Genomic DNA, 27,736 nt, shown 5'->3' with positions numbered 1-27,736 from the left:
TATTTTATTTAAATGGGTTTGTTTTGGCTTATTTTTGTCATTAGTAATGTACATTAGCATGTTTTTTTTTACATTTTAAGTTGTTTTGTTTGGTTGTTCATATAAAAAATATATATATATATAGAGAGAGAGAGAGAGAGAGAGAGAGAGAGAGAGAGAGAGAAAGTGCCCTCCGAAAGTATTGGATCAGTAAAGACAAAATTGCTCTGTTGGCTGTGGAGTCAAGACATTTACAAATATGATTAAACGATGAATATGAGACAAAACTACAGAATGTCACATTTTATTATTGGGTGATTCAACACATAGATGTTTTACCAGCTAAGAAGTTCAGCACTTTTAGAGTTTCATCCCTCTATCTGATGTGAGCATAAGTATTGGAACAGTTGCCTCACAGGTCTTTCTAAGTGATCAGCTGTGTCCTGTTGCATTAATTCTTCAGATATTAAAAGCAGGGAATATGTTGTATCAGTTATATCCATAACTTCTGTATTCTGAATCTTACATTCGATGATGACACACACAAACCAGGATGAAGATGAGGGAGCTGACTTTGAGAGAAAAGCAAGCAATTTGGATGCTAAAAGAAAAGAGGAAGTCAATTAGAGCTGTAGCAAAAACAAAGGGCATGGACAAATCAAGAGTTTGGAAACCACCAGCTACCAACAGCGACCTGATCGGCTGAGAAAACAACAGTAGTTGATGACAGACAAATCATAAAAGCTGTGAAAATGAACCGTAAAAGACATGTCTGTAAAATCACCAACAACTTCCAGCAAGCTGGGGTGATGCTCTGACAATCTACTGTCCTCAGGAGACTTTGACACACAATTACAGATGCTACACAGCAAGATGCAAACCTCTGACCAGCACCAAAAATATAAAGGCAAGATTGGAGTTTGCAAAAAAGCACAAAGGTGAGCCAGAAGAGTTTTGGAACTGTGTTTATGGACCGATGAGACAAAGATGAACCTTTATCTAAGTGATGGGAAAGCAAAAATGTGGAGAAAAAAAGGGAACTGCAAATGATCCCAAGCATAGCCTCATCTGTAAAGCATGGTGGAGGTGGTGTCATGGCATGAGCATGCATGGCTGCCTCTGGAACAGGCCTTCTCAACTTTACTGATGACTTAATGTATGATGATGACAGTAGCAGAATGAATTTGGAAGGGTACAAACCATCTTGCCTACCAATATTCAAGAAAATGCCACCAGATTCATTGGGAAGTGTTTCATATTGCATCAGGACAATGACCCTAAACACCCTACCAGTTCAGTTAAGGAATTTATAAGGGCAAAGAAATGGAAAGTCTTAGATTGCCCAAGTCAATCTCCAGATTTAAATCCGATTGAACATGAATTTCACCAGCTGGAGAGGAGAGTAAAGGCAGAAACTCCCCAAAACAAGCAACAATTGGAATTGGCTGCATTAAAGGCTGGGAAAAGTATTTCAAAGGATGAGCCCAAGAGTCTGGTGATGTCTATGGGTCACAGACTCACTGCTGTGATTGTGCGCAAGGAATCTGCAACTAAATAATAGCTTTTAATCTTTTATATCTGCCTTATGTTCAACTGTCCCAATACTTATGCTCACATCAATGAGTGGGATGAACTCTAAAAGTGCTGTTCTTTTTATTGTGTTGAAACGACTAATAATAAAATGTGACATTCTGTAGTTTTGTCTCATTCATCTTTTAATCATATTTGCAAATATATATATATATATATATATATATATATATATATATATATATATATATATATATATATATATATATATATATATATATAATATTTAAAAAGGCATCAATATGCCATACCTGAAACATTGTCACCATATTTTTATGATACGTTTTTGGCATGAAATTTAACATGAAAATGTAATTTGTACATTATAGAAATGATTCATTTTGCTATTTCTATCAAGTATTATTCTATTCTATTCTATTACAATAATTATAAGTAATTTTGACAGAAATATAGAGTGTGTGTGTTGTTATCAATATATTAAAGTTTTGCACTTTAATTGGAAATCTCATTTTTAGGCTACATATGTCATCTCGCGTAAGTAACTAGAAAAACTGTGAAACTTTGTGAAAATAGACTTGTGAGATTTTATATATTCCTACACCACTGAATAACTTTCAAAAAAGTAAGATGCATATAAATCAGATGCGATTTGGCCACTGAGGTTTAGTTTTAGTGTCTCTCGACACTGCTGTGGAGTTTTTCCATAGCTTCTGTCCCTATTTGTCACCATCGTTTCGCTCTATTTTCTCCCAACCTCTTTCTATTTCACTCGTTTCCCTTCTTGTCTATTTAATGTTCTTTTCCTCCATCCATCCTTTTTTGAAGAGTCAAAATTAGAGGCCAAGAATTTGCCCAAGAAATATAGAACGAAATGTTTCAGACGACCCATTCTGTGAAGCAGCTCCAGTCAGCGGTTCGTGTTTTGAGTGGAGAAGTGAGGGACATGGAAAATGATAGAGAGGGGAGAGTTAAGCTCTGGCCGCCCAACCAGTGCCGCACGCCCTGCGGTTAACTTACAGCACGACTGCATTCTGGTAGAGAGCACACGCCCTGGCAGGACATTGCCACCGCTTCACGGCCCCTGTCTGTGCTGGGCCCCATCCTGTGAATCTGAGTGTCATTAGATAAAGACTGGCGTGTTTGTATGTTCTGCTTACAATTCACTAAGGTGTCGTTCAGTCACAGGTTAGGGGCAGCTTAGGTCAGATTCATTTGGGTCAAACCTATTTGGATAATGCTTTCTGTAGACATTGGCTATTTTTAATGAGATGTGCACCATGGTGTGATGACTAGGGGATAAAGTGATGAAGTGTGTGTGTGTGTCTGGCAGCCCGTTGCCAAAGATAATGTGACATGCCCGGAGGAAGATGAACCTCTTTAAACATCTACAGTCTCAATTAACTGGCAGAGTATTATACAAACCTTCTCCTTCTCGTCTTGTGCACATTCAAACTTGCAGCTTTGGCACAAGTAACTGTTTTTACCAGCATTATTAATTCTGCAAAATTTGGGCATGAACTAACTTGAGCAGTTTGTCATTCATACTTTTCTTCTTTATCTCTTTTAACTACTTTCTTACTTTTCTCCTACAGTTAACTCCCTGTCTGCTTTTTTATTGTCCAAAGTGATTTAAGACCGAACTGTCTCTCCATCTCTTTAGATATAGTCTTATTCTTATTTATTTATATTTGAAATTACCTTTAACTATGAGCCATGATTTGCTACTAATAGGGACATGCAAATTCTAGACAGATTTTTATTAGACTCAAATTTCTATATGTCCCTTAGTGCAAGATGAATAAAAAATAATTGAAAATTAAATGTGTATCTGCCAACTGTTCAACAGGGATGCATAAAAAAGTGACAGACATTTATAATGTAAATGGCGCTCTTTTGCACTTTCTGTTCATCAAAGTATCCTGCAAAAAAAGTATGATCGTTTCCCCAAAATATTAAGCATCACAACTGTTTTCAACATTTGTAATAATTAGAAATGTTTCTTGAGCGCCTAATCGGCATATTATAATTATTTCTGAAGGACCATGTGACATTAAAGATTAGAGTAATGACTGCTGAAAATTCAGATTCGTCAGCACAGAATTACATTATAAATATATATTCGATATAGACAACTGCTGTTTAAAATGTGACATTTACCTTACATTTACATTTAATCATTTAGCAGACTCTTTTATCAAAAGCGACTTACAAATGAGGACAATAGAAGCAATCAAACCAACAAAAGAGCAACAATATGTAAGCGCATGTGACAAGTCCTGGTTAATCTAACGCAGTACACGTAGCTAGGTTTTTTAATATAATGTTTATTTACAATATTTAACTTTTTAATATATTTTAATGCTTTTAAAAATAATACTGTTTGTATGGTATTTTGATCAAATAAATGCAGCCTTGTGAGAATAAGAGACGTCTTTCAAAAATAATTAAAAAAAAGTAAATCCAAACCCTAAAAGTTAATAAGTTAACCATTTTGACTACTGCTTGGACCATGGTCTGGTCCTATTGGTTGTGATTAAAATCCACTTTTAAGCCATTTCAGGGCAAATTCACAACTACCAAAATATATATTGTATATAGTTAAAAACCTGAAAAATATTGAAACATTTTTTTGGCTTGTTATCTCAGACTTATCGGGCTTGCGCACCTTTCAAAAAAATGTTCTCCGCTTTTTTTTTTTGACGAGTGATGCATTGAGACATGAGCTTAGGAGCCATTCATTTAGAGAGTTTAGTTATTAAATTCCACATATATGACACATAAAGAGAAATATCACAGGAAATATGGTTCTTGACTTATGTAGCCCACGTCACATTGTGGTCTTCCCATTGTAAAGTTTCTCTCTTTCTAAAACTTTTCCTCTTTCAGGTCTTTTGTATAATGTGGTGTTCTGACTTTCATGCCCTGTGGTTTTGAAACTGATTAAAATGTGTGTATGTAGATTATTGCATTTGTCGCGGGTTTGCTGTTGCGTGTTCAGTGTTTGTGTGCGTGTCAAAAGCTCTTCCTGTTGAAGAGCACTGATGACTCACAAAGGCTTGTCCACTTCTCTCCCCAATGTGTCTGGCTTTCTGTTTATGTGTATCTGTGTAATGCAGTGGTTGCTTGTTGTTACTTATGTCTTTCTGTTTCTAAATTTTATATTTTATGCTTTTAAGTAAGGTTTTCTTCTCTTCAGTCGGGTGGATCTAAGCTATCTGAATCTTTCAGTTCTGTTTGAATTACAAATTTCTCAATCAATCACCACTGTTTTAAGTACATGTGTGTTTTCCGTGAGGAAGCTGTCAGAAGAGCTGAAGCTCTGTGGTTTTTCTCTTAAGCACATGACGTCACATGGCCCATTGGCTTGACATTGCGTGAGAGACCTTTGCGTGTGCAGGAAAACTCCGATTGATCTCCAGGACCGCTTGCATGGAGTTGCATGTTATTTCTGACCTTCTTTTACCAGCAATAAACGCAATAACTGCAAGGTGCAATAAACCATGACATAAATAACGCCAAGTTTGGTTCACATGTTCCCCATAAGATGTTAGCCAATGGAATAAATCTCAAACCTACTCTCATATGTTTTCCACTTTAGCATTTGGGTGGTTTATGTTTTGGATCCTAAGTGATCTTTGATCCTTAATCGCATTTGTGAAACGTACACACAACTGCATATATTTTCTAAATCAAGTCGTCAGTAGGTTGTCAGAACAACTAGTCATCTTGGAAAGCTTTGTGTAATTAGGCTTGTTCTGCATCCACCAAGAACTTTCAAAAGTTTTATGTTTCATGTCTTTTGTGCTTCCCAAGGCTGGATCTAAAACTGTAAGATGGTGAAAATGTATTATTAATTCTTAATAATATATTATTCCAGTCTTCAGTGTGACATGATATGCTGATTTGGTGCTTAAGCAACATTTCTTATTATGTTGAAAACATGAATATTTTTCTGGAAACTTTTTTTTTTTTTTTTTTAAATAGAACGTTCAAAAGAACAGAATTTAATGCATTCTTGCTGAACAGAAGTATTTAAAAAAAACATTTAAATGCTAGTGCATTTGCACCTTTCTGTGACTATAAATAACTGAGTATAACCTTTTATTGTACAAAAGCATAATAGTCCTCATACACAAACGGAGGTGTATAGATTATGCACAATAGGAACATTGCTCTGAGCAGGTGGTATGAAATCTGACTGTAATTGTCTTGAAATGTATTGTTGAAGGTGGTAAATTTGTTACAAAATTTGTGCTGATTTAATGACTGAGGTGGTGTTGCTTAAAAGGGCATGAATTTAAAAAGTTTTACCATCTAAAAGTTACACTGTTGGCAGGTTAAAACCCTCTCTAATAAGCTGCATCTGAATCAAAATTCAAAACATGGTTGGCAAAACATTTTTTAGTAAAGCCAAAAAAATGTATAGAGTCTTAGCGGTCAACCTCACTATAGTCAGCGGTCTGCTGACTAACTGACCGTGTTGACCCAGCTTTGAAGAAACAAATGGTATAACGTAATTTAGCTGAGGGCTATACTGTCAGATCTTTGATTGTAATGCTAACAGAAGATGTGTTATGGTTTTCCCAGCACCCCTGCAAATGGTGAGGGCCATCAATAAACTCTCTTCTGAGATGCTTTGTAAACACTGCTGGTGTTTTTGTGAATTGTCAGGTTGCCGGATATCAAAGCTGAACCCTCTTGATGTGAAAACACTTGAGTATTGAAGGGAAATGTCGAAAGTCTCAGAAGGTTCTTGCTTTGGTGCCTGTAATCACGAATCGGACGTGCAGCTGATTTCATGTGCTCCACACATGCTTGTCTTTGCAGTGTTGAGGGAATTCGCTAGCATTTGGCGAAACGGGTACATTTTATCCGTGGATAGGAGAGGACTCTGCTCAGTAGAGATTTTGATCTGTCCTTTCTGAAGTACATAAGCCAAATCCATGTCGGAGATGGCCACTGAGTCTTCGTTTTCTGAACACACACACACACATACACGACAGGTTATTAGAAGTATCAAAGGTATCAGATGACATGGGCCTGAGGAAGATGACATCACCAGATCTGCAGGAATTCACCGTGTGTGTGTGTGTCCTGTGAGGCTGGGAGGTTCAGCACAGTTCAATATTTCCTCGCTTCCTGACGCTCACTGACATACATGATCTTAGATAAAACTGTATTCAACCTGTCAGATAGGATTTCTCTTTGGCGTTCTTAAAATCATTTAGCATGACGAAAAATTTGACAGCGTATGGCCTAAGACTGAAACTACTGTATGTTTAGACAAGCACTGTGTCTTAACTAGATGTACCGTCATAAGAAAAGCAATAATCTGTAATAAACTGCCAATTTTTTTTACTTATTATTGTAGCTATCCATGACAATGACTTGGTGTCTGTTTCTGTGGGTAGCCCCACTCACAGAAATAAACAATTACTTGTGCCGGGCAACGATTAATCGCATCCATAATAAAAGTTTTTGTGTACATAATATATGTGTGTGTACTGTGTATATTTATGTATGTATAAATACACACACATGCATGTATATATTTAAGAAAAATATGTTATGTTTATTAAATATATTTATATATAATATAAACTATATGAATATAAATATTTACAAAATATATACTGTATGTGTCTTTATATATACATAAATATACACAGTACACGCACACATATTAGATAAACAATTTTGTTTATTTTGGATGTGATTGCGGTTAATAATTGCCCAGCACTAATAATTACCTTTCCAACAAAAAAGAAGCAACTTTGGCAGCACTACTAGGATTTTCTGTCATGAAATGCTTCCACTTGGTGTATGCTGTACTGATATATTACGCCTATGTTTTTGTATGAGCCAAGTCTTGTCACCTGCATTTATATAGCAATTTATACAATACTGATCATTTACTTTTAGTCATTTAGCAGGCGCTTTTATCCAAAGCAGCTTACAAATAAGAAAAAGTAACTAAAACTAAAAGTGAACACTCTGTAAATACTCTATGCACACCCATTTAATAAAATGCAGAAATTAAATAAAATTGACAAATGCATACAACAACATTTCAAAAGTAAACAAATAAAGGAAAAAAATAAATAAATAAAATAAAAATAAAAAGCGATACTTATATCCTTTTATATTTCAAACTGTTTCACATTAATAAACAGTAAAGTAAAAATATTGATGCAAAATTCGTCAAATATGAAAAGACTTCAGTTTCAGCTGTATAGTAGATCTACAATAGTATGATTATTCAGCTCATATTAGTTCAATCTTGATACAGTTCTGTTCAATAACAGTGTCATTGATGCAAAGTTAATCAATTATGAAACAAATTCAACTCCGCTATAAAGCAGCTCTTTAGAAGACAATAGTGTCATTATTCAGGTTTTGTTCTCATCAGACAGTGTCAGTGAGGTCAAATCAATAATAATTTGGGATATTATTACTAAATTTTAATTGTATTTTAAACCCCAACTGAACAAGCCAAAGGCAACAGTAGCAAGGAACAAAAACTCCATGTTTGTCTTCACGCCTTTTGTCTTTAGACCTTTTAGCCATACAGGTACTGATTCATTGATTCTGCTGGTAAAGCACAATAAGTGTGTTCTGTCTAATTTAGATTTTTAAATCTCCAAACAACACTACGCTACTTGCATGCCTACAGAAGCGGCAACCAATGAGCGTAAAGATTCTGTCGAAGATTTCAAAATGCCGAAATGCACTGAGGGAAGTGCTCTGCACAAAACATTTTTTACAAAACTCTTACACGTACTTCATCTCATGTACAGCATTCAGATGACTCTCCTCAAAAATCTGAAAAACACAGTGTATTAGCATAGTTCTGTTTTTAATGACACACTTGTGTACAGATTTGCTGTTGGTAACGTGAATGGGACAGTGTGTGAAGTTACATTTACTTTAAGCGTTAGTCATTAGTCCTCCTGTTAGTCTTGGTGCATCGAGCCTGTCTCTTGTCTTGTAGGAGAAGGATTATTGTCAGAGCACAACCCTTTCACCTCTCTTCCCTCTCATACTTCCCCTCCCACCCTCATGTCACAGGGCCCCCTTGCTTTCCATAACAAAAGCCTGTCTAACTTGAGCGTGTGTGAGACATTTGCGTGGCAAAGGGAAGCTGCTTATGTGTGTGTGTGTAAGCTGCCCCCCACAATTACCCCGTCTCTGTGTCCCTCCGAGCATTTTGACGTGTCAGGTGTCACTGACATCTGTGCAAATGGGCCGTTTTTTTTGTTGGTTTTTTTTGTGCGAGTGTCTACGTGAGTGTTTTTATCCAACACACACGGTCTGTTACACATCAGTGTTTTTCATCTTCCTGCAGAATATTTCTGTTTAGGATTTTGTTGAAAGTATGTTATCATATTAAACAACAGCCTTGAAGCAATGTTTTTTTTTTTATGTTTCCTTGAAATGCATCACACTTCCACAGTGTCCACATTTAGCGAGCTAAATTAAATTTGCAAATGCTGGGATGTTTTTCGTTAGTTTACTGAGGTAATTGGAACACTGACACGAAATCAAAATTCTTTGATTATGAGCGAAGAGATTTTGTGCCGTTTGACACACACACATTGCTGCCCTTTTTCTTAACCCCCCTCTTCTCCTTCTTTTTATTTTAAAGACCCCCAGCTGGAAAGCTGAGGTTTTTGGCCACAGTGTTTGTGTGCTTTCTGCAAGCAACACATAGTTGCACTCACCAGAGAATTGGCTAATCAAACTTGGGCCTGTGTTTCTAGTCAAGCTCGGGAGATTTGGGTTTTGAAGCGCATACAGGCCTTCAGAAAGCTTTCTCTTTTAAAGAAACACACACACATACACCACATGCTTTCACCAGAACCCTCTACAATAGCACTTCTAAAGTGGTTTTACAGGTCTGAAACACAAGGATGTTTTAAAAACTCAAAACTGTAGCACTGGAGTTAAAGCACATGAGTTAAAAGCAAAGTAGAAGTCGTATGGAGTTGCAGTATTTATGAAAATACTTATCAAAAATGTAATCTTACCTGTTTCAGTAATGGATTTTTGTTTTATCTACGATAACTTTATACCAAAGTCCAAGTCAGGTCACTTGGCAACCATAATTGTGTATGCAAGTACAGCTCCATTCAACAAGGGGAAGGACAAAAATTCTGTCGAAATTATGTAATATTAAATTCAAGGTTAAATCTGACAACAATGTCTCCATATATTGTGGTCCTTCAACTCAAATAATGCTTAAAGTGCTGATCCAACTAATTTGCAAGTGCGTTCTAGAGTAAACAAACAGATGGTTGGCTCTTCTAACCATAAGGCGGGACTTTCACTCCTACAGCCACCGCATTGAGCATTACGATTCCTCCCGTTCACATTTATATGTGGACCAACTCTGTTTAGACCACTTCAGTTTGAGGTAGATATCTGTTGGTGAGTTGGATGTTATCAACTAGTCGACTTGTAAAACTATTCAAAACTTGCAAAGTTGAATTTCCAAGTTGATTTGTGAAGTAAAAAAATAAATTTAGCATGTTATTAAATTTTTACTTTAATACTTGGCTATAGAATTAATCAAAATCCCTATCGCTTAGTAATATTTTCTGTCTTATGTGGTTCTTTTCCTTTTATGATTTCAGAGAAGCCATGCGGAATTACCTGAAGGAACGAGGAGACCAAACTGTGCTCATCCTACACGCTAAAGTTGCACAGAAATCATACGGCAATGAAAAAAGGTAAATGACAACTATGTATTATGAGGAATTCATGAGATGAAATGTAAATGACTTTTGACCTTTTGGCAAGTGTAAATGCTTAACATTTACCATATTTATTATTTAATCTCTGGTGGTTGCATTGTGAGCATTGCAAATTTAAGTTTCACTTTTAACCCGTGTTCCATTTCTTAGCTCTCTATCTATCTGTTTTTGAGCACATAAACTTATCCCATGGCCATGTGAAACCCCTTACATCTCTTCCATAAGGTAGGAAAATTAGGTTTTTAGGGAAGGATGCCGTAAGGACAAGAGAAGGAAAGAACATTTAGGAATAAAAAAAAAGGAGTGAGAGAGAAGCTGATAAGAAAAGTAACCAGATAATGACAGGAAAGAGGAAAGAAATGATTTAGGAGGCGAGGTGATATGAGACAGGGAAGTGAAGGAGAGAAGGTCAGCAGAAAGCGAGACAAGATGATAACTGTAGAGAAACAGTGTCTGGGGAACTGATGTCGCGGTTACAGCTCGCTCGGCCTCATTTGGCAGAGAGACAGCGCTGTTATTCGTGAACAGCACAGCCAAAACCTGGACACATGTCAAGAGCCACAGAATACCAGATGAGAGCCAGAGAGAACAAAAGTGTGCGCTTCATGAAATCATATACATGTGTTCTGTAATCAGAGATGGTTTATGACTAGGAAGTGTATCATTTAGCTTCAATTGAAAATGAATGTGAAGCACTTGACTTGTTGCACCAGTTCTGCTTCTTTGCATGTCCTTGTGACCCTGTTGACTTTTAAAACAGCTAATTGTTACGTTTAATGTTGCTAACTCGTCCCAGTCCTTATGTGCTACGAACATAAGTGGTTCATTAAATCATGTGGTTTGTTAAGGAGAGGTGTGCTCCTACTTTTAGAACTAACATTTTGATTTACAGTTTTGCCTGGTAGACAATAAAACCATGAAATGTCCCAGCAACCACCCTGGCAACTGCATAACAGTGTTCTAAAAACCAGCTATGTCACCCTAGCAACTGCATAACAATACTTTAACCATCACCCATGATGCCCTGTCAACCACCAAAGACACTGTGGTGCCTGGATAACCACCCATGACACTCTAGGAACGCCCTGGTAAACACCATAGCATCCCCATCCTGACACTATTGCAAAGCCCTTAAAACAACCCAGAACACTCTGTTAACCCCATAGCAATGCCCTAATGCATTATGATGTTAGCTGTATGTGGGTTTACATGTGATAAGGTAGGTAGATTAAACCAGCGGATTCATTGCTATCTTGTCAATGACAAATTGAAACAGATCAAACTCCCTATGCTAGAGGTCCAGTCTAAGACATGATCTTTCACTATTAGGATGTGAAAGTAGACTTCAGACTTGTATTTTCCTTTTTCATTTCAGAAGCACCAGTACAGAATATGCTAAACAGTTCAAATGAGGCCGTCATGTATATAGGTGAGACATGATTGGGGTTGGGTCTGCCCCCTAACTCATATCTACAGCATGTTTCAGTTTGACTGGATGTGGAACTGATGTTATTCCCCTTTTATTGCACCAGTTTTCAGATATTAGCTGCAGTTGTGTCATGAGTATTCCCCCGCCTTATGTCTAGACGAGCATCTCTCCAAGATGAGGTGCAGTGAGCTGATAACGTCACCCACAGAGACCATGGCTTTAATGTCAAGTGCGTCTGCGTTCAAGGTCATGCTGATTGATGTCTGTTTGCGCTAGCATCTCTTTGTTGATGTAGGCCACAATAAACATGAGATGAGCAAAGATGACATAGCCCTCAAACTCTGGTGGGGATCTGAAATGTACCTTGAGCTCAGGTTAGCTTAGGTTTGGATTTTGTGTGTTTTTGATCATCTGATGGTGGTTACTTGAGTTTGTCCTGAAAGTGAGAGCTGTATCAGTACTACACATGTGCTGCCACCTAGTGCCGATCTGAAGAAATTCTGATTGGTCATGTACCATTTGATGTGTAATGCCCACTTGTTGTACATTCATTCAGTTAACAGATGTGTTCATAATTGTATATTTTGTCATCAATGCACATCTTTCAGAATCTGTTGAAGTTGAATATTTAATAGAATTAATATTTAATGTTATTTTTTTTTTTAATATTCATTCATTGCCATGCCTAGATGCTTTTAAAAAATACATTGATTTATTGATTCATTCATTCCTTCATTCTAGTCATTCTAGTCATGTTAGTTAGTCATTTTCCTATTATTCAGTAATTAATTATTTTATTATTTTATTTATTTTAAATATTCATTCAGTCATTCATTCATTCCTGCCCAAAAGCAGCATTTTATTTGTTTGTTTGCTTATTTGTTTCATTCATTCATTCATTCATACATTCATTCATTCATAAAAGCAGCATTTTATTTGTTTGCTTGCTTATTTGTTTCATTCATTCATTCATTCATTCATACATTCATTCATAAAAGCAGCATTTTATTTGCTTGTTTGTTCAGTTATGTTTAAAATATTCATTCATTCATTTATTCCTGCCCCAAAAGCAGCATTTTGTTTGTTTGTTTGAAATATTCATTCATTCATTCAGCCCAAAAACAGCATTTTACTTGTTTGCTTGTTCATTCATTCATTCATTTCTGCCCCAAAAACAGCATTTTATTTGTTTGCTTGTTCATTTAATTAATTCATTCATTCATTCAGTCCTGACCAAAAGCAGCATTTTATTTTTTTGTTTCTATCTATCTGATATCTAAATAAATAAATATATTCTGTCTAAATATATATACATTATGCCAGTGAGTTTTTCATGGTCAAGCATTGTGTTTGTCTAGGTTTTTCTGTCCTCCCCCTTGTGTGTATCTAATGGGCTGTGGATGGAAGAAGAAGAGGGAGCAGATGGAGCGAGATGGCTGTTCGGAGCAGGAGTCTCAGCCCTGCGCCTTCATTGGAATCGGCAACAGTGACCAGGAGATGCAGCAGCTAAACTTAGAGGGGAAGGTAATGCACACACTCACACACACACAGATGTGCTGCAGAGAAAAAAAGGACGAGCTACTCAGCCGAGCACACAGAGCCAAAACAATACCATTAGCATCCCATCATTTTTTCTCATGAATGCACAAATCTTGCCTCCTCCCTGCAGAACTATTGCACAGCCAAAACATTGTACATCTCAGACTCAGACAAACGCAAGCACTTCATGCTGTCGGTGAAGATGTTCTATGGGAACAGCACAGACATCGGCGTCTTCCTCAGCAAGAGGATCAAGGTCATCTCCAAACCTTCCAAAAAAAAACAGTCCCTCAAAAACGCAGACCGTGAGTATATTGCATTTACGACCGTTGGACAGTTTTCGAATGAATGATGACACTATGCTATATAAGAGATATGGAAATGGGATAGTAGACATGGCTTTTGATTCACACAACATTGTCTGAAGTCTCTGTGGTTTGTTCTTTCTCTTGTGTGCAGTCTGTATAGCATCAGGAACGAAAGTGGCGTTATTTAACCGACTTCGCTCGCAGACGGTCAGTACACGTTACCTGCACGTAGAGGGAGGAAACTTTCACGCCAGCTCACTGCAGTGGGGAGCCTTCTACATCCACCTCTGTAAGTCTTTGTGCACATTTCTGTGAAATAATGTAGATTGCCAAATTATTAAAGAACTGTTCAAGGGACACAATCCCTGGCATAACTTGGATATACACTACAGTTCAAAAGTTTGGGGTTGATAAGATTTTTAAAAGTTTTTAAAAGCTCTCTTATGCTCACCAAGTCTGCATTTTTTTTTTTTTTTTTTTTTTTATATTATTACAATAAAACAACTGTTTTATATATCTAATATATTTTAAAATATAATTCATTACTGTGACGCAATCTGAATTATCAGCAGTCCTTAGTCCATTCTTCATGATCCTTCAGAAAAAAATTTGATATGCTGAGTTGGTGTAAAAGAAACATTTATTATCATTATTAATGTTGTAAACTGTTTTGCTGCTTAATATTTTTGTGAAAACCATGGAGCATATTTTTCAGGATTCTTAGATGAATAGAAAGAACAGAATTTATTTGCTCTCTCTCTCTCTCTCTCTCTCTCGCTCTCTCTCTCTCTATATATATATATATATATATATATATATATATATATATATATAGAGAGAGAGAGAGTAATATTATGTCTTTTGTGTCTTTACTGTCACCTTTGATAAATATAATGCATTATTTTTGACTCTCGAGTTTTCAGTGGTATAGTTTTAAGGACAAAGTGGCCCAAAGTTCATTTAGTTTGTGTAATGTTTATCTGAAATCTTATATATACCTAAGAGCAAAACGGACTATACAGGTGTGCTCAGGGAAATCTTATTTACCGTAACTATGTCTCTTAACAAAATTGCAGTTTATTTTAAAGAGTCAATACTGTGAATTACAAATATTTGCTTTTAAGGAAGACTTGTTCTTCCTTAGAAACAGCAGCCACGGCAGACTGATTAACTACCTGTGCAACTCCACTCCTATCTAAAGCCAGCCAATCAGAGCAGAGCTTGTCATTAGGAAAACATGATTGCCACTGTTGTGTATTAGGTGGTGTAAAGACCTGCAGTAGACCTGTTGCTGTCTATTATGTCAATCAAACAACAATTCTGACAAGAAAGAATAATGAATTAATTTCTCTGTTCTTTATTACTGAAAGTGTATTTGGATGTAATGTTAAAACATACATGCCAATGTAAAAATGCCATTGTTTTATTGACACTGAAATGTTGGTGTTTTGACAATCGTGAAAGGTCTGATCACACAGGATAAGCTTAGTCTTGTTAATTATATTTTAGTGGATGATGAAGAGTCGGAGGGAGAGGAGTTCACTGTGCGAGACGGCTACATTCACTATGGCCAAACTGTCAAACTAGTGTGCTCTGTGACGGGCATGGCTCTTCCTCGACTGGTAAGCCCATGTCAGTGTGTGTCTCTGTTTTTTTCTGTCAGATGACAGCATATATAATTAACAGACAGTTTATATGATTAAGTCTTTTGATCAGTCGCTGCTGTGAAGAAAGCAGTTTGGGTACATGAAGATAGCATAATGTTGTTATCCTGATATTTATGATACTTCTACTGATACTCTTATTAACTTCACTTCCTTTCCTTCTTCTTCCCGAACACACACACACACAGATCATCCGTAAGGTGGATAAGCAGACCGCCTTGCTGGATGCAGATGACCCCGTCTCCCAGCTGCATAAGTGTGCCTTTTACCTGAAGGATACGGAGAGGATGTACCTGTGCCTTTCTCAAGAGAGGATCATCCAATTTCAAGTGAGTCGCTCACTGGAGTAAATACATGGAGTACATGCATTTCACTGTGCTAATAATGGTGTCTTCAGTATTGTTCATAAAGAGAATGTTAGAAGCAGTTTCAGTTTTTATTTTTTGCAAGTCTGCGTTATGCTGGTTGTTTAAAGTTGGAGAAATGTATTCGATTAACATTACTTGTGTACACTTTTCTTGAAGTGTATTAAAAAGCATTTTGTAGTTTTTTTGTTATGACCTAAAAACTAAATAGTTGTCAATGGCTAGATTTATTTAGGTTCATTCTCCTTTTTCATAATGCTAATTTTTAATGTGCACGTATTTAAAAGTTTATAATTTGAAATTTCAAAAGATTTTTGAAAAGTTTTTGAAAAAAGGTCTCTTATGTTCATCAAGGCTGCATTTATTTGGTCATATTAATGCAATTAAAAACTGTTTGCTATTTTAATAAATTTCTAAATGTAATTTGTTCCCGTGATGGCAAAGCCATTAGTGATCCTTCACTGACCATTTTAATAAGCTGATTTGGAGCTCAAGAAATATTTCTTACTGTTGAACATTTGTGCTGCTTAAGATTTTTGTGGAAACCGTGGTAATTTTCTATTCAATATTCTTTCATGAATAGAAAAAGTTCAAAAGAAACACCATTTATTTAAAATATAAATCATTTGTAACATTACAAATGTCACTTTTGTTAAACTTAATGTCCTTGCTGAATAAAATTAAGTAATAAATAAATAAATAAAATATTATATATTTATTGGTGCACTGATCCCAAAGTTTTGAGCAGTGTTTGTGTGTATATATATATGTGTGTATATATATATATATATATATGGTAGACAAAATCTTCATTTGATGGCTAGATGCTTGCAGGTAAATTAAGAAAACAACCCCCCCCCTCAAAAAAAAAAAACACACACATAGTCACAAAATATGTGCTAAATGTTAACTAACTACTCCATTTAAAAGTAAATTTGATGGCAGATTAATATTAACATGTGGATTTTATTTTGTAATGAATTTTCATGGTGGAAGCATTATTTTTGTTTATTTAGTAAGATAAAAGTTTCACATCCATGTATGTATTTATTTATGTAAACAGCCATCTAAGAAGTGGGATGAAGTCATTTTGTCATTATCACAAAATAAACTCCCTCAGGGTGATACAAGACTCCTGATTTGTGAGTTTATTTTGCGATAATGGCTAGTTGATTGTATATTAAGCGTCGCAAGCGGTGTGAGAGAGGACGGAAGCGCGGTAAGCACGGCGGTATACGAGCTAGGCTAAGAGCTAACCCCACAAGACCGGCTCTTCCAACACTCATGCTCTACAACGTTCGCTCTCTGGAAAACAAACTGGACTTAATTCAACTCAGTCGGTCTACACAGCATGAGGCAAGGGATTGTTGTGTGTTTGTTTTCACCGAAACATGGCTAAACGACAACATCCCGGACTCTGCCATTCAGCTGCACGGGCTAACCAGCTTCAGAACGGATAGAGATTCATCACTATCTGGTAAGACCCGCGGAGGTGGCTTGTGTGTGTATATCAACAAAGACTGGTGTAACAATGCTGCGGTAATATCAAAACTGTTCATCGCTGGTGGAGTTTATGTTTGTGAAGTGTCGACCGTTCTATCTGCCGCGGGAGTTCACGGTCATTGTTATTGTCGCGGTCTACATCCCCCCCGTGTGCAAACGCTAAGGACGCGCTTCTTGAACTATATAGCGCCATCAGTGAACAACAAACAAAAAACCCCGATGGCTTTTTCATCATAGCCGGTGACTTCAACCACGCAAACTTAAAGACAGTTTTGCCAAAGTTCTACCAACATGTGAACTTTGCAACAAGGGGAAACAACACACTGGACTTTGTTTATACAACAGAGAAAAACGCATACAAAGCTGAACCCCGCCCCCACCTCGGGTACTCGGACCACATCACTGTTATGCTAATCCCAGCATATAGACCACTTCTCAAACTCACCAAACCGTTTCAAAAGCAGATCACAGTATGGCCAGACAATGCCACCTCAGCACTGCAGGACTGCTTCCAGGACACAGACTGGAACATGTTTAAAGAGGCAGCCACCTACAACAACCACACAGACCTGCAGGAGTACACTGAAACTGTGACTGCTTACATCAAAAAGTGCACAGATGATGTGACAGTCACCAAGACCATTACCACACGTGCCAACCAGAAGCCATGGATGACAGCAGAGGTTCGTGGGCTGCTAAAGACCAGAGATGAAGCGTTCAGATCAGGAGACAAAGCAGCCCTCAAAACAGCAAGAGCCAGTCTGTCTCATGGCATCAAGAAGGCAAAACAACAATATGCTAAAAAAATTAACAACAACTTCACAGACAGTAAAGACACTCGGTCCCTGTGGCAAGCCATTCAGTCATTCTGACTACAAGCCCCCACCACAGGCCAGTGATGATGACACATCCTTACCAGATGCACTCAACCACTTCTACTCACGATTTGAGATACAGAACGACACACCTGCACAGAAACTACTCACATCTCCAAACGACCAGGTACTCTGTCTCTCTCCAGTCAACGTGAGGAAGACCCCGTCCCGGATTAACCCACGAAAGGCTGCGGGCCCTGACAACATACCTGGACGTGTACTGAGAGACTGTGCTGCACAGCTGACGGATGTCCTAACAGACATCTTCAACACCTCGCTGAGCCAGGCTGTCGTCCCCACGTGTCTCAAATCCACCTCCATATTTCCAGTACCAAAGAAGTCACCCCGTGTCCTGTCTCAATGACTATCGTCCCATAGCACTGACCCCAATCATGATGAAGTGCTTTGAGAGGTTAGTCATGCATCACATCAAGTCCAGTCTACCTATCAGGTAGAAGGTACCGGAGTATCAAAGCTCGCTCTGTCAGATTGCTCAACAGCTTTTTTCCCCAGGCTGTGAGAGCTCTTAACTCCAATCTCCCTGTCCCTCTCTGACCCCCCACTCACCCAACTCATTAATACAGTTGACAACTTTTCCTAAGTGCAATTCTGAGTGTGCTACACACAGGTGAGTGGGCTATACAAACCACCTGTAGTAACGCACTCATCCCACTATATGCATACTAGACACTTTCTATAAACACTCTCTGCTACAAAGACTCAATAAAAAATGTTTACTTGAGCATTGCACTACAAATCTTTTTGCACTATGCGCTGCTTCCCACAAAATCTCTCTTTAATCTGCACAACAATTTAATGTACGAAATATATATACAATTTTGATTTCTATCTTTTTGCACAATTTCATGTACAGTATATATGTAAAGTTCTTGTACAGTCTCAGTTTGTGTATGTCTAGGCAACTAGGTATAGTAATTATAGTATTTATAGTGTTATGTATAGTCAGATGCTCTTCTTTTTTTTCGCTTATACTTGCATTGTTGTATGTTTATCTTATGTTTAACTAGTATGTAGCACCGTGGTCCTGCGAGACACGACATTTCGTTCCACTATATGTCCACACATGTAGCAGAATGACAATAAAGCTCAACTTGACTTGACTTATACCTAATATTTTTCTATGTAAACTGCTATTTTTGTGTTCAAAGTTTTGATGTGTGTTTTATGTGTGTGTGTGTGTGTTTAGGCTACTCCATGCCCAAAGGAACCAAACAAGGAGATGGTAAATGATGGTGCCTCCTGGACAATCATCAGCACTGATAAAGCAGAATACACCTTCTATGAGGGCATGGGCCCTGTACACACCCCCGTCACACCCGTGCCTGTGGTCGAGAGCTTACAGGTAACACACACACACACACACGTTTGTTTTTGTGAAAAGTGGGGACATCCCATAGGCGTAATGGTTTTTATACTGTACTAACTGTATGTGCTATTGCCCTACACCTAAACTTAGCCCTCACAGGAGACTATTTCTGCATTTCTACTTTCCCAAAAAAAACTCACTCTGTATGATTTATTGACTGCTCCGGGTGTGTGTTCACGGTGTGTGTGTGTGTGTTCACTGCTGTGTGTGTGCACTATGGATGGGTTAAATGCAGAGCACGAATTCCGAGTATGGGTCACCATACTTGGCTGAATGTCACTTCACTTCACTTCACTTCACTTATAAGTGTTTTGAAAAATAGGGACATGGGTCAATGTCCTGAAAAGTCACCTTCACCTTGTAATACCTGTGTCATTATACAAATTTATGTCCTCATTTGTCACAAAAACGTGCGCGCACACACACACACACACACACAACACAGGCTTTTTCTGGAAGCTTACATCTCTTACTTACATTGTCCACTCACAAGTCTCTGCCTGCGGTTGATAATGTTTGTACACTGTATGTGTGTGTGAACAGTTAAATGGTGGAGGAGACGTAGCAATGCTGGAGCTGACAGGACAGAACTTCACTCCAAATCTGCGGGTGTGGTTTGGTGATGTAGAGGCAGAAACCATGTACAGGTATGGATGTTATTTGAAAAGAAGTCCATATGGCAAAAGGGAATATAAAATGCAATTCTGATAATCTATGAACAGATACATTTATAGTGGGACTTTTAATGAATACAGTTATAAATAGGCAACTAAAGGCCTTTAATACAAATGTTTATAAGCACGTTTAGCTCATCTTATTGATCTAACAAGTCAATCATTTTACAGTTAATGAAATTCATATCAGTGTAAAATAAAATTTCTATATTAAATGTAAAATAAGTTGAGTATTAATAAGTTTTAGTTTAACATCTGATGTGGCCCTTGTTGAAAATAAACACTTATTACAGAAATAATATACTTTAAAAGAATAATGGGTTACACTTTATTCTGATAATCCACTTATACATTCTAATCGAGTCTAGCGTTAGTTCTGGCAGGTCACGTTAGTCAAGCTCGCATCAGCTGACTCTCAGCTGATCCCCATCTACCTATAGGAATACAAAACCTATCTAAGCATCCACATATAAGGTCGTCAGTATTATCAGCAGTTTTTGCATTGCTCAATAGCTAATTACACTCCTCCATCCCCAACTCCTCCTCTGTCAGTCTGGATCCAACCTTATGATTCTCTTTTGAATCAGACAAATAAAAAAATGTGTACAAAAAATGACTGAACTTTAACAAATCTGCAATACTTTTGTTGGTTCTGTTCTGTTTACCCTGGGGGGTTATCACTGCTCTCCCTGCTCTCATCCATGCTAGGCTGCATGGATGTGCAGGGAGTTCTTGCCCAGAACAGAACCATACCGCCAATTCAAGCTATATGCTAACTGTCAATCATCTTTGACGATAGTGGTCCTGACAGAAATAACTATAAGTAACTTTGAAACTACATGTCAACTAATTCTCATTAATTTGCAACTTCATGTCTACTAACTCTCAGAGTAGACTGTTAGGGTAGGTTTAGGGTTAGTAGAATGAGTTGACATATATCCTTGCAAAGTTTCTCATAGTCAGTATGTTGTATGTTGTGGACCCATCAAAATAAAGTGTTAGAAGTTATTAAGCAGACAGTCTACTAATACTCTAAGGACTGCTAGTTGACATTTAGTTGCAAAGTTACTTATAGTTAGTAGAATGTCTGAAGTGGACTATCAAATTAAAGTGTTACCGAATAATGTAATGTCAGTTGCAATTCAATTAAAATGTATTATAGTTTACATTTATTATAGTTTATATTAAACGCAAATAGATGAATTTAAAGTGCTTTTGATCCACTTAATCTATTTCCATATATCATAATTTCCTTTATTGTATTTGAAATATGGTTAAAGAGAATGTACTGACTAGTGTTTATAGTAAAACGAAATATACTTCAAAACTGTATACAAGACAAATATAAACATATAATATATAACCTTGTAAAACCTTGACACTTTTTAAAAAGTGTACTTTGCTGTGTTAAAGTCCTTGTAATTAATATTATATAATCTGCAAACTAAACTACATAAAAAACACTTAAGATTTGAAGTACATTCAATTCAGTAAAGTGCACTATATTTTCACAAGGGAGTCCTAAATCCTTATAAACCTGTTAAATGCAGCAGTAAATGACATGTTAAGCTTTGACAGGACATAAGTTGAGCGAAGAGCCTCTGCCTAGTAAAACCGAATTGAACAAGAACCCACACGTACTGTTTAAAGCCTCATGTGGTCGTTAAAGAAAAATATGTACTTTTATTACTGCTGTCAGTTAAACATATTGCAGGCAGTGACGGACTGAATTATTAATAGACATTACATTTCCTCTAAAGGTGTGGTGAGAGCATGCTGTGCGTCGTCCCAGACATCTCGGCGTTCCGCGAGGGTTGGCGGTGGGTGCGGCAGCCGGTGCAAGTCCCTGTAACGCTGGTCCGTAACGATGGCATCATCTATTCCACAACGCTCACGTTCACATACACACCCGAACCCGGTCCCCGTCCGCACTGCAGCGCGGCCGGCGCCATCCTCCGAGCGGGCAACACCAGCTTGCTTTCCACGACCGGCAACAGCGTGGGAGGAAATGGAGAAACAGCACCCTACGCTGCCAACAGCACATCTAACGCCGTCACAGCGTCATCCTCTAATGCAGCCACGGCTGTGGTGTTATAACACATACAGCAGCGCTCACAAACTCTCAATGTGCTATGCGTGAAACAAATTCAACAGACTACAAACCGTTTGTAAAAGTGCTGCATATTGAATTTCAATATAAAATCCCGAAGATGAAAAATGAGGGATAGATGAACGAAAAAGGCAAAACCTGTGGCGAGGGCAAAATGTTTGAGAATGGTTCTCCTGTGCCCTCTTGTGGTTTTCTCTAAGGAGCCGGTCTGGTGCTAGCAATAGACAATGCCTGAGAGGAAACACCATCACCTGTCAACAGGTGTAGAAGACATGGAGACAAGACCACAGAAGTGATAGATCAGCCGTGTACAAAATGCGTCGACTGAAAATGATATTCAGTCTCTTACGTTTTTTCCTTCTGGTCTGTGAGTGCGATTGGGTGAGATGTATCATAGCCTGGGAGGTCTAAACTCTTAGGAAAAGGGTCACATTGAAATTGTTAGATGACAGTTTTTATGGACCAAGGATATTGTATAAGCTTTAGTAAAGGTACATTTTGTTTTTTCTCCATACCTTTTTTATATCAAACATTATAGTACGCTTTTGTTACCAAATAGGTTCTATTCCTCCTCTGAGCTTTTTCTGTATATAGCTACATTCATAAACATGTTCGGTTGGGCTCCTTCAGTTTTGATACTTTGTATTTTGTAAAACCATTAGCCCCCCATCCCCCCTTTTTTGGTTTTCCATTCAGTTTAGTTGTTTGCATTTTTAATTTGGAAGAAACTCAGAGGGCCTGTTTTTTATCCTTCGTTTTTATGAAGTCTTTAAAAAGAAAAGAGCTTTAAGCAATGCCTCTGCCTTGCCTGCATTACAATATGCGCTACGCTTCTTTCAAGCATTTCATCGATGTGTTTAGATCTCACAAAAGGAACAATGCCATCTTTCTGTCTTGTTTGGGAATTTAAACCAGAAAACACAAAGGCTTTAGATGCAACGTGTCTCTTCAATACGGTAGCCATACTGTAGTTCATTTGTTTTAAAGCACTGGTAGGATCTCACATATCAATATCAGAAAGTTTGCTGTAGTTGGATATTTGTCAAGTTAAAGTTCGGACATGAGTTTAGACTCCTACAGTTTTAGTGCCGTTTTATACCGTTTCCTCTCTCAAATTCAGTTGTTTGTCTTCCTAAACATCCATTTGCATTTTTTAAAATTTGAAATGGTCTCAAAAGCAGATGATTTGGAGACGTGCTCTTCTATTAGATGTGGCCTTACTGGTTCCCTGTTTAGTTCACTCCTTCAAAAGGAGGTGTACAAACGTGACCCGAGGAACCAAGCCTTGCATTTTGAACATTTTACGTGCGGTTTTTGATATTTAAACTCCCTTAAACTTTTGTTTGGATTGAGAAGATTTAAATGTGTAATAGATACAAACATACCCAAAGATATTATATTGCATTTGTTGTCTCTGTTTTTTGAATATTTGAGGAGTATGTTGGGATTTGTGGCCTCTCGCACACCAAAAGTAGGAAGCTTTACTCCGTTGGTCATTGATGTGTTTATCGTGGCCTTGGTGTCTCACCAACTAGTAGGCTAGTATAATGACAAAAAAATAACCTAGCTGTAATGAACTCATCAGCCAGCACTAATAGTGTTTTGTGACTTTCTTTTTTTATGTACAGTAATTTAACTTTTGAATTTTATGCGTCCATTTGTAAAAAAGAAAAAAAAGAAAGAAAAAAAAAACTAAAGAAAGAAAAAGACAAACCATTCAGCCATTTAGTTATTTTTTCGTGTGTCTGTGGCCCAGTTATGTCCTTGGTGTTTCTCGTCGAAACGGTTGGGTGTTTATTGTCTGAGTTTGTCTTTATCTTATATGTTATTGTCTGGATAGTAAAAGGACTTCATGGGACTAGAAACATGGAAGTAAATGGCCTTTAAATAAGTGTCTCAAAGATGTAAGCATACAGCAATACTGTATAGGTCACTTTTTGTGTCTGTGGAAATAGCCACTGATTTTTCACCAGCCTGATCCACAGCATATGTGGTCACGAAGAACAGCTGGCTCAACTAGAGTCATCTTCACTTTCTTTTACACTTCATACTAATTTAATCAGACACCTTTTTGGTAGATTTGTAGATTTGCGTGGATCCTCCACTGTCTTCCTTACTTGGAAATCTGTAGTGTAGTACAAGTAGGCGACCCTTCAAATAAGGCAATACTCCAGCATTGTAGGCCTATAATGTAGTATATTTCGGGAAAAAACTGTAACTTGAATGTTTCTGCAAAAAAAAGTTCACTTGTTGCCTCCACTAGCTTTTTCTTTTCACCATCTTTAACAACATAATCTCTCTTTCTTGCTAAACATGTCTTTATTCTGTTCTTGATGGCCTCTTTGCAAAAATCTTCCATGAGGTGGTTTAACCGGAAGCTCTTGCACTCGGTTTCCCAGAATTCTTGCGTAACAGTCTTCTTCCATTTTAACATATTCTTGCAATTCGGTATCATGTAAGCGCACACTTCCATTTGGAGGAAGATGGCACTGGGCAAAAGCATGGATGCACATTTAACTATGCCCACATTAAGCAGTCCATTTAATTGCTAATATTTGATGTTTTTAATTTATGTGATTGTCATTGTCAGAGCTTACCATGTAATATGGTATTGTATTTTTCTTTTTTCTTTTTTTATTCCCTTGATTTATATAGCTTCATGACCCCAAAAAGAATAACAAGTGCTTTAAGCCAGTCCGCCTTGAAATGATACAGCATCATTCAAACAATTCCTACACAAACTAAAGAAAGCGATGAATTCAGACTGACTTTATCATGTTTTCATTAGCGTAGCACAATATATCCACATTTCTGAACCACTCCGTCACTCTGATTGCTGCCTTTGCTCCACGTTTTGTTTACATTGTGGATTCACTCAGTTCTGCCCTTCACTTACTGTGGTGTTATGCTGGTAAAGTGCATTATGTTGCTCTCTGAACAAACCGATTGACAATCTTGCTGTTTTTTTACTGTTTACATGTTTATTTGTTTATTTTTGAGCTTTAGAATGAAGGATTTGTTCTGACCCATATCTGAAACTGGCATGTTGAGAAACTGTTTCAATTACACAGGATACATTCTAATCCATAAATTTGCATTATATCATTTTTCTGTCAGTTATAAATCAGTTGAAGGGCTTGGCTCTGAGGGCATGTATGTAGAGGTCATGTACCAAGCCTTAAAAACACATTTAATGGCAATCCGAGTGAACAAATTGTTAGTTTTCTTTAAAAATCAGCTGGTGTCATTTATACGTATCTATTGGTTTTATATTTCTTCATTAACTTTGCTCTTCCAAAAACTCCTTATTTTGAGCTCTGATCAATGTATAGATGATATGCCAAATGTCTTATACATTTTCATGCACTGCTTATCAAACATGGCACGAGAGGCATGCTTTTCAAAGATATCTCAGTAGTTCCAAAAAAAAAAAAAAAAGTGGATGGGACAATGTACCGTAGACAAACACAGTGGTAATCTTTAGCGGCTTTCTAGTTCCATACTTCCATACAAAGAGCTTAATTGGTCACATTTTTGTACCATAAAAATGTGTAATCAAAGGCTTATAGCTTTTTCTGTTTTACCATCTGGAGAGTTTTGTGGCAGACTGACCACATGTGTTGTACTGTGTATCAAGTTATTATGCCTTTAGGACGGTTTTAGTTTGTTAATTCACCCTCTCTGCTGGTTTTGCACTTAGAGAAAACCACATTTGTCTAGATTAGTTGTTTACAGAGTGTAACGGTCACTTTTCATGTAAAGCAATCCTGCTGTGCCTAATTTGATGCTCTGTGCTAAACATTACATGTGCAGTTTGTCCTTCACCCCTCTTAACCTTTCACTTCTCCTTTCTTTTATTGCTCCCTCTTTCCTTTTTCTTTCTTGGTCTGTTCTAGTTATAATATTCAGAGGTATCAGTATGGTAGCAATCTCAGTCCTTAATGGGCCGCTGATGTTTAGGATCATGTGCCCTAATGTGAAACAAGGGGGCAGAAAAAAAACAAAAACATTAGTTCTGTTTCATTTGTCAGTTTGTTTGATTTTGTACATATTGCACCTGCTCAGTTCCATATGTCATTAAATAATAAAACTGCAATATTGGCATAAAAGTCTAAATCTCTTGTATATTCCTTTTGTAATACTGTAACTTCTTAAAAGACCCTGAACAGGCTTTTTGATAACGTTATGCTTACCAAAACATTTTAAAATTATTTTATGCCTCGTTTTGTTTAGGTTGCTGTACTGCCTTGGAAAGAATTTCTCGATTTGTCAGCGTGCCCAAATATTTAGCACCACACTGTCAGCCAACTATATTTCCATTTAGCCACCCAAATGTTTTATTGGGTCATTCCATGTTTTATGTAATTTCACAGACTTCTTTTTATCTGTAATGCCAAATAGATGAGATAAAGCAAGCCTGATTTCAGTTATTTTATAGCCTGGGTTGAACTTGCACATTTCTTTTTTCTTAAAGGGATAGTTCATGCAAAAATAATTCTGTCATCATTTACTCAAACCTATAAGAAGATATTTTAAAGAAAGTTTCAGCTGTTTTTGTCCATATTTTGAAGTCAGCGTAACACTGACTTCAAAATGTTGTCTTTTATGTTTGAAGTTGACCATTTTCATCACATCTATTGTTAACTAGGTGCCTCCACCACATGTTGCTGACATAAACCGTATTATACAGGAGCATCCGGTTAACTTTTTTATGAATGGCTTTTAAAATTTTAGTTAAAAAAATAAAACATGCATCCTAAATGCTGTCTGATAAAAACAATTTTTTTAGTGTTAATGTGTGCACTTCACAAGAATACAGTGACGCAACTGTAAAACAAAACGAAGAAAAAAAAAAAAAAACATAGGAAAATGTTGGACCGACCCTCAGGTTGCATTTCATACAAAGCACTCCTAAAATATTAATGCATTTGATGATATATAAACTGGCATACATGAATCTCCTCCAAAGAAATGTTTTCTTTGATAAGTAGGTATTTATTTTTTGGGGTGGTTAAATCCGCTGGTATTAGACAGTGGATTCAAACTACACAGTTTAATGTGCAATGTCAGTATTGTGCAGACATACAGGCAGTGTTATGTGCGTCATCTCAACAGCATTGTAGCATCCTGTTATTAAATGAATATGCTGTCAGCTTGTTCATCTCAATGAGAGAGAAAAATAAAAATGTGAGTTTGGCATATACAAATATTACAAACAAATAGACTACGTGTCCTGGTGAAAATAGCCCAGATGTCAGAAGCAGCCTTGAGTAGGTTCTTTGAAGTGTACAACAGGTGTGAAAAGTCTCACGCAATGATACGGATAAACTCTATGTACAAACAGTGCGGCTGAACCAACACACAAGATAAAGACATCAATGTGTACTTTCCTAGAAGAAAGCGGTTAATGCTACACATCAACATATTACACAATTACCAGTTGGTACATTTTATACACAGTTTACACATTCGCATGTTTATGTGGTATTGGCAAAAAATCCAAAGTGGTTTTAAGTATGTGTGTCATATATTTATCAAACAGAATTATCTGTGCAGTCGTAACTAAAGCAGATGTGACGAATAAAATATCAAATATAGG

General features: G+C 37.2%; 1 protein-coding gene across 1 annotated transcript in view; it reads left to right on the top strand.

The window, feature by feature from the left end:
* LOC306843964 (recombining binding protein suppressor of hairless) overlaps positions 1-23,799 on the top strand; it is a 51,366-nt gene extending 27,567 nt beyond the window's left edge. Inside the window, exons 3-11 of the mRNA XM_079375729.1 lie at positions 10,164-10,259; positions 13,071-13,236; positions 13,382-13,556; positions 13,711-13,848; positions 15,069-15,181; positions 15,412-15,552; positions 19,174-19,329; positions 19,897-20,000; positions 21,788-23,799. Coding sequence (XP_079231855.1) covers positions 10,164-10,259; positions 13,071-13,236; positions 13,382-13,556; positions 13,711-13,848; positions 15,069-15,181; positions 15,412-15,552; positions 19,174-19,329; positions 19,897-20,000; positions 21,788-22,124 — 1,426 coding nt within the window. The 3' untranslated portion in view covers positions 22,125-23,799. The remainder of the gene's footprint in view (positions 1-10,163; positions 10,260-13,070; positions 13,237-13,381; positions 13,557-13,710; positions 13,849-15,068; positions 15,182-15,411; positions 15,553-19,173; positions 19,330-19,896; positions 20,001-21,787) is intronic.
* The last annotated feature ends 3,937 nt before the right edge of the window (positions 23,800-27,736 follow it).

This window comes from Barbus barbus, assembly GCF_936440315.1.
Source record: "Barbus barbus genome assembly, chromosome: 2".
Taxonomy (NCBI): domain Eukaryota; kingdom Metazoa; phylum Chordata; class Actinopteri; order Cypriniformes; family Cyprinidae; genus Barbus; species Barbus barbus.
The sequence above is the reverse complement of the archived record's forward strand: the minus strand, read 5'-3'. Positions and strand labels throughout refer to the sequence as shown.